Source organism: Pseudophryne corroboree, chromosome 8 (genome assembly GCF_028390025.1).
Source record: "Pseudophryne corroboree isolate aPseCor3 chromosome 8, aPseCor3.hap2, whole genome shotgun sequence".
In the NCBI taxonomy this organism is placed as follows: domain Eukaryota; kingdom Metazoa; phylum Chordata; class Amphibia; order Anura; family Myobatrachidae; genus Pseudophryne; species Pseudophryne corroboree.
In genome coordinates, this window is record NC_086451.1 from 81052080 (window position 1) to 81067025 (window position 14946).

Genomic DNA, 14946 nt, shown 5'->3' on the forward strand with positions numbered 1-14946 from the left:
AACACTTTTGCAAAGTTTTACAAATTTGATACCCTGGCCAATGATGACCTCAAGTTTGGTCAATCGGTGCTGCAGAGTCATCCGCACTCTCCCGCCCGTTCTAGAGCTTTGGTATAACCCCATGGTTCTATGGTGACCCCAGCATCCTCTAGGACGTTTGAGAAAATAGGATTTTAATACCTACCTGTAAATCCTTTTCTCTTAGTCCGTAGAGGATGCTGGGCGCCCGTCCCAGTGCGTACTGTATCTGCAGTTAGTAGTTGTGGTTACACACATGTTGTATTACGTTGATGATCAGCCTGTTGCTGAAATTGTTCATGCCGTTGGCTTGTGTTCTGTTGAATACCACGTGGTGCGGCATGCTGGTGGTGTGAGCTGGTATGAATCTCACCTTAGTTCTATAACTGGAGTCTGGAGGAGGGGTATAGAGGGAGGAGCCAGTTCACACCCTTTGAAAGTCTTAAAGTGCCCATGTCTCCTGCGGATCCCGTCTATACCCCATGGTTCTATGGTGGCCCCAGCATCCTCTACGGACTAAGAGAAAAGGATTTACCGGTAGGTATTAAAATCCTATATATGTGTGTGTGTGAGTGTGTGTCTGCATTCTTGTCCTTGAGCCTGATCCACGATGTCGGTGAGGAATGCAGCACAAAAGGCTTCTCAGAAGTTTTTCGTCTGCACTAAATGCAACAAGAAGTTGCCGCAAGCCTCTGACGGTTCAACCATTTGTTCTGCGTGCACACGGGAGGACATAGTCCAGGCGACTGCCTCTGTGGAAGGTTTAAACCCTCCTTTGGCTGTTACCGTAAAACAGGCATGTCCAAACTGCGGCCCTCCAGCTGTTGTGAAACTACATATCCCAGCATGCCTGACAGTTTTGCTGTCAAAGAATGCTAAAGCTGTGTCAGGGCATGCTGGGATGTGTAGTTTCTCAACAGCTGGAGGGCCGCAGTTTGGACATGCCTGCCTTAACACAAGTGATGTCGGATCTTCGATCCGAGTTGGCAGCCTCTCGTAAAGATAGTCAGCCAGTTTTGGTGATTCTTCTTTCCAGCCTTCTCTTTCTACAGAGCCGGCATGGGCAACAGTTCTATCCAAATCCGTGGAAACCTTGGCTAAACGGATAGACCTCTGCCAGACAAACATCAGCACAGGAGCGTTCAAGAACGAAGAGGTCTATTCCGGGGATCCTTCAGTCCGACTAAGAAAGAAGGGCGAAAGAAGGACGGAGGAAGAAGAACTTGATCACGTGTCCGATACGAAGGATACAATGTCCCGGGGGGACGTCCAAGGAATCAAAGCCCTTGTAAGGGCAGTCCGTCAGGTGTTAAACATCACGGACATTGCTCCCCCAGAAGCCCCAGATTCTTCCTTATTTGGTGATAAGCGCAAGCCTTCTGTCACCTTTCCCTTCTCGGCAAAACTGGATGAACTTTTATCTGAGGCTTGGAAAACACCCGTATAAGGGATTCCACATTCCAAAACGGTTTCTTTCCTTGTATCCCTTCCCACCCACTATGACGGCAAAGTGGGAACAACCTCCTCCTGTGGATGAATCGCTCTCAAGGTTATCAAAGAAGACTGCCTTGCCGGTCCCGGTGCGACAGCCTTAAAGGATCCTTCAGATCGTAAGATGGAAACGACCCTGAAGTCTATTTATACGGCCGCTGGTGCATTACTGTGAACAGCATTAGTAGGATCTTGGGTGAACAAGGCAGTAGAACATTGGGCTGCCCAACTGATTACTGGATTGGACGCTGCTGTTCCGACTGATGAGTTAAGCGTTCTGGCGGAACATATTAGAGAATCTGCCGCCTTTTTAAGAGACGCTTCTAAGGATATTGGACAAGTGGGTGCACGGATCTCAGCTTCCGCGGTAGTTGCCCGTCGGGCCCTGTGGCTGCGTTCTTGGCAAGCTGATGCGGAATCCAAGCGAACGGCAGAAGCCATACCATATTCTTTGGAGAAGATCTGGACAAACTAATCTCTCAGGCTACAGGTGGAAAGTCCACCTTCCTATCGGCTATAACACCTCCACCTAAACAAACGTATTCTTGCCATTCCTTTCGGGCATCAACTTCCTTTCGACCTAGATCCAGAACATCGGCAGGTCAACTCAAAGGTGGACGAAGCCGAAGTCGACAACAGGCTAACACTCGTCGTCAAGAGCCCAAACCTACTGAGAAGACTGTGGCATGACGGGCTCTCTTCCCACCTGGGTTCTCCCATGGTGGGTGCACATCTCCGCACTTTCCTGGAGGAGCGTATACACACGTCCATGGTTGCGTGCCTTTGTGTCCAGAGGTTACAAAATCGATTTAGAAGTTTCACCTCCACCACGCTTCTTTACCACCGGATTTCCGGATTCGGAAGACAACCAGAGGGCTCTTTAGGAAGCGATTCAGACCCTTTTGGATGCAGCAGTGTTAATGCCGGTTCCAGGCCCTCAGTGGTCGAAGGGTTATTATTCAAACCTGTTTGTAGTTCCGAAGCCGGACGGCTCGGTACGACCCATCGTGAATTTTAAATCATTGAATCAGTATCTCACATACCACCGATTCAAGATGGAGTCCATTGGCTCAGTGATAGCGGGTCTAGAACCAGAGGAGATCGTGATTTCCCTGGACATAAAGGATGCGTACCTACACATCCCCATTTGAAAGCCTCATCAGGAGTTCTTGAGATTCACAATTCTGCAAGACCATTATCAGTTCAGAGCCCTTCCTTTCGGACTTTCTTCGGCTCCGAGGGTGTTTACCAAGATCATGGCCGTCATGGTAGCTCACCTTCAGTCGCTCGGAGTGACGGTTGTACCATACCTGGATGGTCTACTAAAAGCTCCATGCGGGAAGTGGCTCGAATTCTGTGATGGGCCGCACTTCACGAGGTTCTGCTCTCGGACGTCTTTATTCCGGGAGTGGACAACTGGGAAGCCGATTATTTCAGTCGTCAGGACCTTCACCCAGGAGAGAGGGCTCTCCACCCTCAGGTATTTCAACAGTTGGTTCGTCCTCATGGCTTCCCGCCTGAATCATCAGCTACTGCGCTACATCTCCAGAACTCAGGATCCCGGAGCGGTAGACGTGGACGCTCTCACGGCTCCTTGGCCATACGACCTGGTTTACCTGTTTCCACTTTTACCTCGAGTACTCAAACCGATCAAGAGGGAATCGATGTAGGTCATTTTAGTGATCCCAAATTGGCCTTGGAGAGCCTGGTACTCGGACCTCCTCCAACTCCTGCCCGACGATCTGTGGCAGTTGCCTCTTCGTTCAGACTTGTTACAACAAGGCCCGTTACTTCACCCAGATTTGACGACTACATTTAACAGCGTGGCTCTTGAATCAGAATCAGCTTTATTGGCCAGGTGTACTCACGTACACTAGGAATTCTTTGTGGTACAATGCATCGCCAAGCAGCAACATGAAGGGGGAATACATAGCATACGAAGGGGGAAGAACATAGCATACATTACACACATTACACGTATGAGTTGATACTGCACATTGCAACTGTACAATAGACTCAACATATTAGACATATTATACATGTAGGACTAAACACAAAGGCTGCTTGGCAGAGCAGCACCGAGGCAGCCATCCGCGGCGCCAAAGGACTCTATCTTAAGGGGTAGAGGCATTCCTTCTACAGTCATTCCTACCATGCTCAAAGCTCATAAACCTGTCACAGCTGCCTGCTACTACCGTATTTGGCGAGCCTATATGTCTTGGTGTGCGGATAAAGGTTTTGAAACACGACCTTTTAAACTGGCCCGTCTCTTATTTTAGCAATCGGGCTTGGATGGTGGGCTTTGTCTCGGATCACTCAAGGTTCAGGTGTTTGCCTTGTCAATTTTTTGTCCAGCGAAAATTGGCTGTGATGACGGAAGTGCAAACCTTTTTGCTAGGTGTGTTGCGAGTGCAACCGCCATTTATTCCGCCCACTGCGCCGTGGGACCTAAATTTGGTCCTTAGGTTTTTACAGTCCTCGGTTTTTGAACCTTTGACAGAGGTGGACTTTAAATTCCTTACTTGGAAGACTTCTCTTGGCCTTAGCATCAGCTCGCCGGGTGTCGGATTTGAGTGCATTATCGTGTAAACTGCCTTATCTTATTTTTTCATGAAGATCGAGCAGAGCTTCAGACGCACTCCCGGTTTTCTGCCAAAAGTGGTTTCGGCATTTCACATTAGCCAACCAATCATGGTTCCTGCTCTCTCTGATGACTCAGGAGACCAATCTTCCTTTGATGTTGTCCGGGTGCTTCATATTTATGTTGATAGGACGGCATCGTTACGGAAGACAGATGCTTTGTTTGTGCTGTATGATGCGGTCAAGCGGGGTTGGCCGGCCTCAAAGCAAACTTTAGCACAATGGATTAAGTTGGCCATTCGCCAGGCCTACTTGAACTCTGCACGCCAACCTCCGACGGTTATTTCGCCACACTCAACTCGGTCTGTGGGTCCGTCATGGGCTGCCAGCCGAGGTGCTTCTTTGTCTCCGCTTTGCCGGGCTGCTACCTGGTCTCCAGTTCATACTTTTCTCCGATTTTATAAGTTTGATACGTTTGCCGCCTTTGCTTCGCGTTTTGGTCGGCTTGTTCTGCAGATTCCTCAGTGCTCTCCCGCCCACAGGGACAGCTTTGGGACGTCCACAGTGTCTTCAACCTCCAGTGTCCCCTAGAGAAAATGGGATTTTGGTACTTAACGATAAATCCCTTTCTCGAAATCCACAGGGGTCACTGGACGCCCACCCAGCACTGTTTCCTGCCTGCGTTGTGGTTCAGGTTCGAGGATTGCAGTTGTTGTTTGTTGTTATGTTCCTCTCTGTTACGTCTCCTCTTGGCTCAGTCTTAAAACTGGGGGATAGAGGGGGAGGAGTCTGCATAATCTTTCAACAAGTTGTAGTGTGCCAGCTCCTGATAGTTAACCCAGTGTCTTCAGCCTCCAGTGTCCCCTGTGGATTTCGAGAAAGGGATTTATCAGTAAGTACCAAAATCCCATTTTTTTCCGTGATCTTTCCCCGATTTTTTTTATTTTATTTATTTATTTATTTTTACAGGCTATCCAGACTGATCGCCTGTAAAAAAAAATAATAAAAAAATAAAAAATGCCCTTTCTCCCGAAAACACACAGGTTCAGTGAAACCTGTGTGTTGTGTTTTCGGTAGAAACAGTGCGAAAACGGGTCTGTTTCTGGGGACTTGGTGGGAGGCAAAACAAAATCCCTGATGACCAGGACAACCTGTAGCGTCCCATGCCCGCTGCAGCAGGCTGGGACTGCAGCCATGTCGCCACGGCCCGAAAGCTGCCGATCGGCGCGGTGACCCTCGGTGGGGAAGCGGCATAACCACATTACCCCCCCTCTTTCCCCCACCCCCGGCAGTGGTCACATGACTGGGAGCAGTCATGTGACCGGGGAGAGCCGGAGGAGCAGCGCTGCACTGGGAGCTGTCAGCAGCCAGCACCCGATGCACCATCAGGTAACCCCCGATGAGCCACCGCTCGTGCTGGCTTTTGGGGGGGTAATAGGATAGCCCCCGTCGGGACAATTAGCCCCGGTAAATTACTAGGGCTAATTGGATATCCCCCTTAGGCAGGTGTGAAAAAAATGCTGCAAGGTAACAATGCTTTCAAAAATAGAAGTGTTAATAGTTTATTAACAAAATGCAAAGTGAATGAATAGAAGAGAAATCTACATCAAATCAATATTTGATGTGACCATCCTTTGCCTTCAAAACAGCAATCAGTAAAGCATCTCAATATACCTCACTCCTAAATGTAAAACTCATTACTCACATCTAATGCTCCTGGATCTCTTTGCCGCATGCAACACTGTGGGCCACTCTACTCATACAAAACGTTATATGGTCTAGGTCTTCAGGACTTTTCTATCCTGGTTCTCATTATGCTTATCAGATTTCTCACACCTTTAATCAAAATTTCCAAACATGTTTAAAGGGCCCTACACGCTGGCATATAACACTGCATGTTATGAACGTTCTCGTTCATTAATGAACGAGTACTCGTTCCTATCGTGCAGTGTGTAGGCACCAACGATGAACGATGTGCGGCCCTGCGCTCGTTCATCGTTGGTGGCCCGTCGCTTATGCATGCAGGCCAATACGGACGAGATTGTCCATATCAGCATGCATTGCTATGGAGCCGGGTGACGGGGGGAGTGAAGAAACTTCACTCCCCCCGCTGCCGGGTCGCCCGTCTGCCGTATCGGTGGTCGGGCAGCTCGGTGGCGGGTCGCCCAGTCTGTAGGGCCCTTAAGCCAAAGGAAATTGGTGACGAAAATCATGCATGATATTTTGCAAACTCATATTTGTTTTTCTTATTCATATTGCGCTGACTAAGACTCCGGGCAGCAGCAAATTTTCAGATGTACCTTTCAGATTTTTACATTATTTGATTTTTTTTTGACGTGACCCCAGTTGGGTTCTGTCCCTCCTGCGACCAACTTCCACTTTGCTTACCACCCACCTGACCCTGCTCTTGACCCCTTTTCTCTTACTTGCCTACAGTATGTCATGGTTGTTTTCTTCCCTGAGGTATATTGAGATGCTTTACTGATTGCTGCATGCAACGGACACTAGGGGGTAAAGTTACTAAGATGGGAGTTCTATTTACCCATAGCAACCAATCAGATTCCAGGTATTATCTTCTAGAAGGTGCTAGATAAATGAGAAGTAGAATCTGATTGATTGCTATGGGTAACATCCCATCTTATATAGAACCCCCATCTTAGTAAATTTACCCCTAGGTTTGATGTGCTGCTCATCAAACCTAGCAATATCCTAGTAACCTTGTTTAGCTTAATGGAGGACGAAACGAGGGGGGAATTCAGAGTTGATCGCAGCAGCAAATTTGTTAGCAATTGGGCAAAACCATGTGCACTTCAGGTGTGGCAGACATAACGTGCAGAGAGTTAGATTTGGGTGGGTTATTTTGTTTCTGTGCAGGGTAAATACTGGCTGCTTTAGCAATTTAGATTTCAGTTTGAACACACCCCACCCAAATCTAACTCTCTCTGCACATGTTATATCTGCCCCACCTGCAATGCACATGGTTTTGCCCATTAGCTAGCAAATTTGCTGCTGCGATCAACCCGGAATTACCCCCCATGATCATTCCGTCCTTCATTAAAGTTGTTCCAATGTATACACAGAATCTGTGCTCAAGACAAATCATTACGATGCCAAAACGAACGCCCTACGCTCCAGCTTAAGTCGATGCTGACAGCGAGGTCTACATGGAGTGTAAAGGGTATCTGGGACATCTTCATCAAATGACATTATATAGGTTTGGTTGATATCTGGTACAGCAATAACCGGAGAAGCAAATGTCGAAGTTGTTGCAGAGAGATGGAACCCAAACACGGGGCAACATGTGCAACAGCCAAAAATTGCAGATCTGTGGCCATGTGCAACAGGGCGTAACTCCTAAAGTGCAATTTGTTCATGAGCCCTTGGTGGTCCTTTTTTAAATGTTTGGGATTTAAACTGAATACACACTGTGCAGATCAGTTAACTGTTCTGATCCTCAGAGCGATTATCCGATTAGTGTGCACCTCATACACACTGAGCTTTCTTCAACGGGCTCGGGAGGTCGAGCTTCTTCATTTTTAGGCATAAGATGCGATCTGCCAATCCGACCGTTTCCGGAGCACACCTGTGCAAGTTTCACGCCCATTAGCTGAGACATTGCATCGGTGTACCCAGTTTTAGATCAAAGGAGAAAATTTAAGATTGGTATTTGGGATTTAAATCTCAATTTTTAAGATCTGCAAATACTTGATCCACGTTCACAAACCATTCACAGATCTGTTTTACTCTATCCCTGACTACTATCTAAACCAGCAGTGGCCAACCCGCGGCTCTCGAGCCGCATGCGGCTCTTTCATCCGCCGCATGCGGCTCGGCCGGCTCCTGGCCACCGCTGACCGGCGCATACACTTGTCTCCAGCGGCGGTGTCACTCTTCAATTCAGCATCGATCCGTAAGCCAATCAGAGCTTGCGGACCGGCAGCTAAGGCTGCCGGACCGCAAGCTTTGATTGGCTCACGGACCGGCGCCTAATTGAAGAGAGACACCGCCGCCGGAGAGTGGGGCAGGGGAGGAGTACGCTGTGCTCTCCTCCCCTCACAGACAGCAGCAGCAGCGCGGTGAGCAGCACGGGGGGGGGGGGGCATGTATATCTGGCACTGGGGGCATTGGGCATAGAAGGCACTGTGGGGACATGTATACCTGCCACTGGGGGCATAGCTGGCACTGTGGGGACATGTATATCTGCCACTGGGGTGCATAGCTGGCACTGTGGGGACATATATATCTGGCACTGTGGGCACAAGTATATCTGGAACAGGGGGCATGGCTGGCACTATGGGGACAAGTATATCAGGCACTGGGGAGACATGTATATCTGGCACTGTGGGGACAAGTATATCTGGCACTGTGGGGACATGTATATCTGGCACTAGGGGCATAGCTGGCACTGTGGGGACATGTATATCTGGCACTGGGGGCATATCTGGCACTGTGGGGACAAATATATCTGGCACTGGGGGCATAGCTGGCACTGGGGGGACATGTATATCTGGCACTGGGGGCATAGCTGGCACTGGGGGGACATGTATATCTGGCATTGGGGGTAGAGCTGGCACGGGGAGCATAGCTGGCACTGTGGGGACATATATATCTGACACTAGGGGCATAGCTGGCACTGTGAGGACATGTATATCTGGCACTGGGGGCATATTTGGCACTGTGGGGACACTGACATTGGGGGCTTAGCTTGCACTGTGGGGACATGTATATCTGGCACTGGGGGCATAGCTGGCACTGTGGGGACATGTATATCTGGCACTGGGGGCATAGCTGGCACTGTGGGGACAAATATATCTGGCACTGGGGGCATAGCTGGCACTGGGGGGACATGTATATCTGGCACTGGGGGCATAGCTGGCACTGGGGGGACATGTATATCTGGCATTGGGGGTAGAGCTGGCACGGGGAGCATAGCTGGCACTGTGGGGACATATATATCTGACACTAGGGGCATAGCTGGCACTGTGAGGACATGTATATCTGGCACTGGGGGCATATTTGGCACTGTGGGGACACTGACATTGGGGGCTTAGCTTGCACTGTGGGGACATGTATATCTGGCACTGGGGGCATAGCTGGCACTGGGGGCATTGCTGGCACTATGGGGACATGTATATCTGGCACTGGGGGCATAGCTGGCACTGTGGGGGCATGTGTATCTGGCACTGGGGGCATATTTGGCACTGTGGGGACACTGACATTGGGGGCTTAGCTTGCACTGTGGGGACATGTATATCTGGCACTGGGGGCATAGCTGGCACTGGGGGCATAGCTGGCACTATGGGGACATGTATATCTGGCATTGGGGGCATAGCTGGCACTGTGGGGACAAATATATCTGGCACTGGGGGCATAGCTGGCACTGGGGGGACATGTATATCTGGCACTGGGGGGACATGTATATCTGGCACTGGGGGCATAGCTGGCACTGGGGGGACATGTATATCTGGCATTGGGGGTAGAGCTGGCACGGGGAGCATAGCTGGCACTGTGGGGACATATATATCTGACACTAGGGGCATAGCTGGCACTGTGAGGACATGTATATCTGACACTGGGGGCATATTTGGCACTGTGGGGACACTGACATTGGGGGCTTAGCTTGCACTGTATGGACATGTATATCTGGCACTGGGGGCATAGCTGGCACTGGGGGCATAGCTGGCACTATGGGGACATGTATATCTGGCACTGGGGGCATAGCTGGCACTGTGGGGGCATGTGTATCTGGCACTGGGGGCATATCTGGCACTGTGGGGACATGTGTATCTGGCACTGTGAGCATATATGTATCTGGCACTGTGAGGCATATATGTACTTGGCACTGTGGGGCATCTGTGTACTTGGCACTGTGGGGCTTATGTGTATCTGGCACTGTGGGGACATATGTGTATCTGGCACTGTGGAGGCACCCATTTATTGGCATTATTATATGTATGTGACACTGTAGTGGGGCATTATATGTATGTGGCACTGTACTGGGGCATTATATGTATGTGGCACTGTACAACATGACTAAAAACACAAGGTCATACTCCTACAAAAGTCCTACCGAATGGTGTGTGCACAAAAATGGGGTGTGGCTTTATGAAAACTAGGCCACACCCCCATTTTTGCCCTTGACTACAGATCTTTTCTGCCTCTGACTGGTTGGCCACCCCTGATCTAAAGCAAGACAGGAGGCTGCCTGTAGGGATGCCAATCCCGGGATTCGGGATTGAAAAACGGTCAATCCCGGGATTACAGTAGGGATTAGAGAAAATTGTAGGGAGCAGGGCTGGAGGGAGTGTGTAGGTAGCGGGAGCGGGAGGTAGGGAGTGTGTAGGTAGCGGTGCGGGAGGTAGGGAGGGTTGTAGGTAGCGGTGCGGGAGGTAGGGAGGGTGTAGTAGGTAGCGGTGCGGGACTCAGTCAGGACAGAGGGTGTAGGTCGCGGCAGGGAGGGAGGAAGGCTGCACGGAGGGAGATAGGGTGGGTGTAAGTAATAGTACTTACTATTAGACGGGCGGCAACCATTAAAACACTGAACGCGGCGGCATTTCAAATGAAGCGCCGGCCGCCAGCCAACCAGAGCTGGCGGACCGGCAGCCAATCAGGGAAGCGGCCGCAGCAGTCGCTCCTGATTGGCTGCCGCTGCAGCTTCCCTGATTGGCTGCCGGTCCGCCAGCTCTGATTGGCTGGCGGCCGGCGCTACATTTGAAGTGCTGCGCGCGTTCTACTTGTTCATGGCTGCTGCCCGCCTAAATGAGTAAGTATTATTACTTACACACCAACCCTCCTGCAGCCGCGCATGCGCAGAATAATCCCGTGAATCCCGGCATTTTTGGGCCCAAATCCCGGGATCCCGCCGATCCCGGGATTGGCCTCCCTAGCTGCCTGTAGCTTCCAATCAAATCATGTAAAACTCCCCATTGATGGTGCTGTGGTGTCCTTAGTAGGCAATTTCTATCCTTTTCACCATTCTACACATCGGTCTCACCGTACATCTTGTACAAGACTTAGGGGTCTATTTACTAAGATGGAGATAAAGTACCAGCCAATCAGCAACTACCTGGCATGTCACAGGCTGTGTTTGAAAAATGACAGGAGCTGGTTGGCTGGGACTTTATCTCTGTGCACTTTATCTCCATCCAAGGCTTAACCAATGGCTCAGCACTTTGTATTAGTTTTAAACTTTAAATATTTCCTGTTGTAGGTTTGGCATCGACAACACCAGTGTTTCTAGTCCTGATGACTCCATCAATGAAGATGGCGACTGCAGCAGTGGCAAAAAGGGCTTTGTGCACAGCAGCTCCCTCAGCAGTCGGAGCGGTGGTAGTAGCACCTTGTCAACCCCAGAGAAAGGAGTGAACTTGCCTCTCAGCCGCAGGGAGATATTGGAGTTGCCTTCAAGCGGCCACCTGACTATTGGCTCGTACCCAAACGCTAAGAGTTTTCTCGGCATCCGGGCCCGTGAGCTGTTTCGCAACAAGAGTGAGAGCCATTGTGACGAGGAAGGAATCAGTAGCCTCTCAGAGATCCTGAAAACTGAGCTCTGTCAGGGACCAGGGTCCGAGGCTGCAGCTGGAAGCTCGTCCGCTAGTAATGCAGGAACTCAGTGTGTGCGGGATTTTCAAATCATGGACTATGATGAGACACACAATGACCACAGTTAGGAGATAAGCAATCAGTGTTACCTTGCTCCTGGCTTCAATCCTTGGTGTCTGAACTTTCATTCTCGCTACTTCTGCAGTGCAACAGTAGCGGGCCACCGGAACTGGAAGGGATGGAAGAATCTCTCTATGCCACAACCTGCTTTGGTTTTTTTTCCTCCCCCTCATCTCCGCTACACCACCTCTCCCCTCCCGTCTGCCCACCATCACCACACTCTCAACCACCACCATTTCCCCCTTCTCACCATGAACATTTGATTTGGGACCTGCGATTGCGTGAAAGAAGCAACTAATTATAATCTGTAGACACCAGATTTGGGCACATAGCTTTCTTGTGGACATTCAAATACAGGCTTGAACATTTGCCATTTGTTTTTCTATTGGTTCATGATCTCCTTTTAATTGCTGTTCTTGCTCGCTGGGCTGGGAAAGATCAGTGGTAATGGCTTAGTTTAGGCAAATTGTCACTTTTTTTCTTTTGGTGGGGGGCCTTTATATAAAGATGGCCTGACAATTTAATAACTGGAAATAACTTTATTTTGGCAGAACAACACCAGTCCATCCTACCCCTTCTGCAATTTAGGATGTATCACCCGTGTCTTCCCCATGATGCTGGTATATGGCTGCTACTCACTCCACTATATTGCTTAGTAGAAGTTGCCTTAAAACGTAAATACTAGTTGGATGCCAAAACTACACTAGGGACCAACCTTTTTCTTGGGAGGGGGGGCTGGTTTTCACAGTGGTGTCCATATACCCGTCCACATTGCCCTACATCCATTTACGTTGCAGCAAGCTACACTTGCATTTGGTTCCTTCATCATTTCATTCAGCAGTGTATTGGGAATGTTCCACTGGTAAGTCGGCTGTTTCATGTAGAGGAACCGGCTCAGTGGCAGCCAGTCTGAATCGAAGACTTGGTCTTCAATACTAGAATTGTTTTGCACTTTGATTAAACCCTCCAAGATTGAAACGCTACACATGATGTGTACCTTGCACAGCTTCTTTAGACCATAACAACGCATGTTGACTTTGAGGGGCATCAGACGTTTGTTAATGTTCTACCCGAATTCTCCCCCCTTAGAGTTAATTTCTGGTGTTAATGATGATTTTTCATAGCCGTATTACCACCAACATCACACTGAGGGAAATTTGTTTTTCTTTAAGTTTGACATTACTCCAGATATATATATTTTTTAAATAAAGCAACTTTATAAACACTTTGATAGGATAACATGCTCTGCTGGACATGTTTACTGATTTTTGGTACTATACTATTATCTCTGCATTGCAGTTTATGTGTAGTAAGTGTGTCCTAGTTACAGTTTCAGGGTCTATTTTGAGAAATACAACAGCTCTCGGATCACATTTTATTTTGCAGGAAATCTGAAGGAGGACATACTAAAATCGCCACACACTTTTAGACCCCTCATTAAAGTATTTGTATTACAGAGATTTGCAGCGTGATGTGTAGCAGATCTGGGAAGAGCAGTCACTGACATGCAGAGATCTTCAAATCTTGCATTTAATCCGTTCACTTCATGTTTCCATTTATGATTTGGAACAATTTAAGGCACTGGAATAAGGCTATATCTGATCTACGCACATTCTTCATTATCTTTACCCTCCCTACAACTCCCCACCCACACCCATCCCACCTTCCCACCAAACTCCTTAACACTTTTAAATGAATTGTTATTCCATGTGTGAGTATACTGGTCAATGCACACAATGACAGCCCTATTCAGCCTGTGCCTCATTGATGTAACTAGTTTCTATTGAGCGGATAGGTAGCCCTCTCCCGGATTGTGGTTGGTATAGGTGACCATCTCCCGGATTATGGTTGGGATAGTTAGCCCTTTCCCAGATTGTGGTTGGTATAGGTGACCATTTCCCGGATTCTGGTTGGGATAGGTGGCCCTCTCCTGGATTGTAGTTGGGATAGGTGGCCCTCTCCCGGATTGTGGTTGGTATAGGTGACCATCTCCAGGATTCTGGTTGGGATAGGTGGCCCTCTCCTGGATTGTAGTTGGGATAGGTGGTCCTCTCCCGCATTGTGGTTGGCATAGGTAGCCGTCTCCCAGATTGTGGCTGGGATAGGTAGCCGTCTCCCGGATTGTAGTTGGGATAGCTGGCCCTCTCTCGGATTGTGATTGGCATAGGTGGCCCTTTCCCGGATTGTGGTCGGGATAGGTATCCCTCTCGCGGATTGCATTTGAGCCCAGGTTGTCTGCTTACGCTGTGTGAAGATGGCTAGTATACTTTCACATGGTATAACATGACAGTAACCGGAGCAGCTGATGACCTGAAATCTATTTTCTGCCAAGTTTTAATTCCCTCTATTCATGTCTAGTTCTTGCCACTCTCTATGTTATTGTCCAGCAGTGACATTTCACATGAAAGCCACATTACTGCCAGCGGCTGGGCAGGCTGTAGACACAGATCGTTTGACCGGAGCAGTCTACACTAGGATGTCCAGAAATGTTTAAGACTATTTGCTTGTGTTTAACTGTGAACAAATAAACCAGATTGTTTTGCACTATCATCACTGTTTTTCTCCTTGTAAAGTATTTACTTTTACATAGACACTAACTATTGGCTTGATACAATGGAGTGCTTGTTATTGAACTAGAGCAGTGGTTTCCAAACTTGGTCCTCAAGGACCCCCAACAGGTCACATTTTACAGGTCTCCTTAGTGCTGGGCCACACATAGCGACCTGCTTGGTCGGGAGGGGGGTGGGGGGTGCATGTGTGCACACGGATCCTGTTCTGTGGGGTCCCGCAGAACAGGATCCGGCCAGTGACGCACAGGATTTCAGCGCGGCACAGCCGCACTGTGTGAACATATACGTTGAAATGTATGTGTTCACTATGAAATCCCGCCGTCCTGTCATCTGGCCCGACCGCAGCATGCAGCGGTCGGAGCCGCCGCCGGTGGGACTGCCGCACGTGTGGGCGCCTGCATAGGTGCCCATGTGCAGTCTCCTTCCGGCCAAGTGGGTCCCGCTGAACAGGACCCACTTGGCCGCTATGTGTGATTGTAGCCTTACAGAATCACAAGTGAAGTAATTAGCTCCACCTGTGGATTTTTTAAAATGTGTCAGTGGGTAATGAATACACCTGTGCACCTGCTAGTTGACCTGAAAAACATGAACTGACCTATTGTCAGTTTCCGCAGAAATCCGAGCA

General features: G+C 49.1%; 1 protein-coding gene across 4 annotated transcripts in view; it reads left to right on the top strand.

Moving 5' to 3' along the window:
- Positions 1–14301, top strand: part of TSC1 (TSC complex subunit 1) — a 146066-nt gene extending 131765 nt beyond the window's left edge. For all 4 annotated transcript variants that reach the window (XM_063936750.1, XM_063936751.1, XM_063936753.1 and 1 more), the window contains exon 22: positions 11300–14301. In XM_063936750.1, coding sequence (XP_063792820.1) covers positions 11300–11759 — 460 coding nt within the window. In that variant the 3' untranslated portion in view covers positions 11760–14301. The remainder of the gene's footprint in view (positions 1–11299) is intronic.
- The last annotated feature ends 645 nt before the right edge of the window (positions 14302–14946 follow it).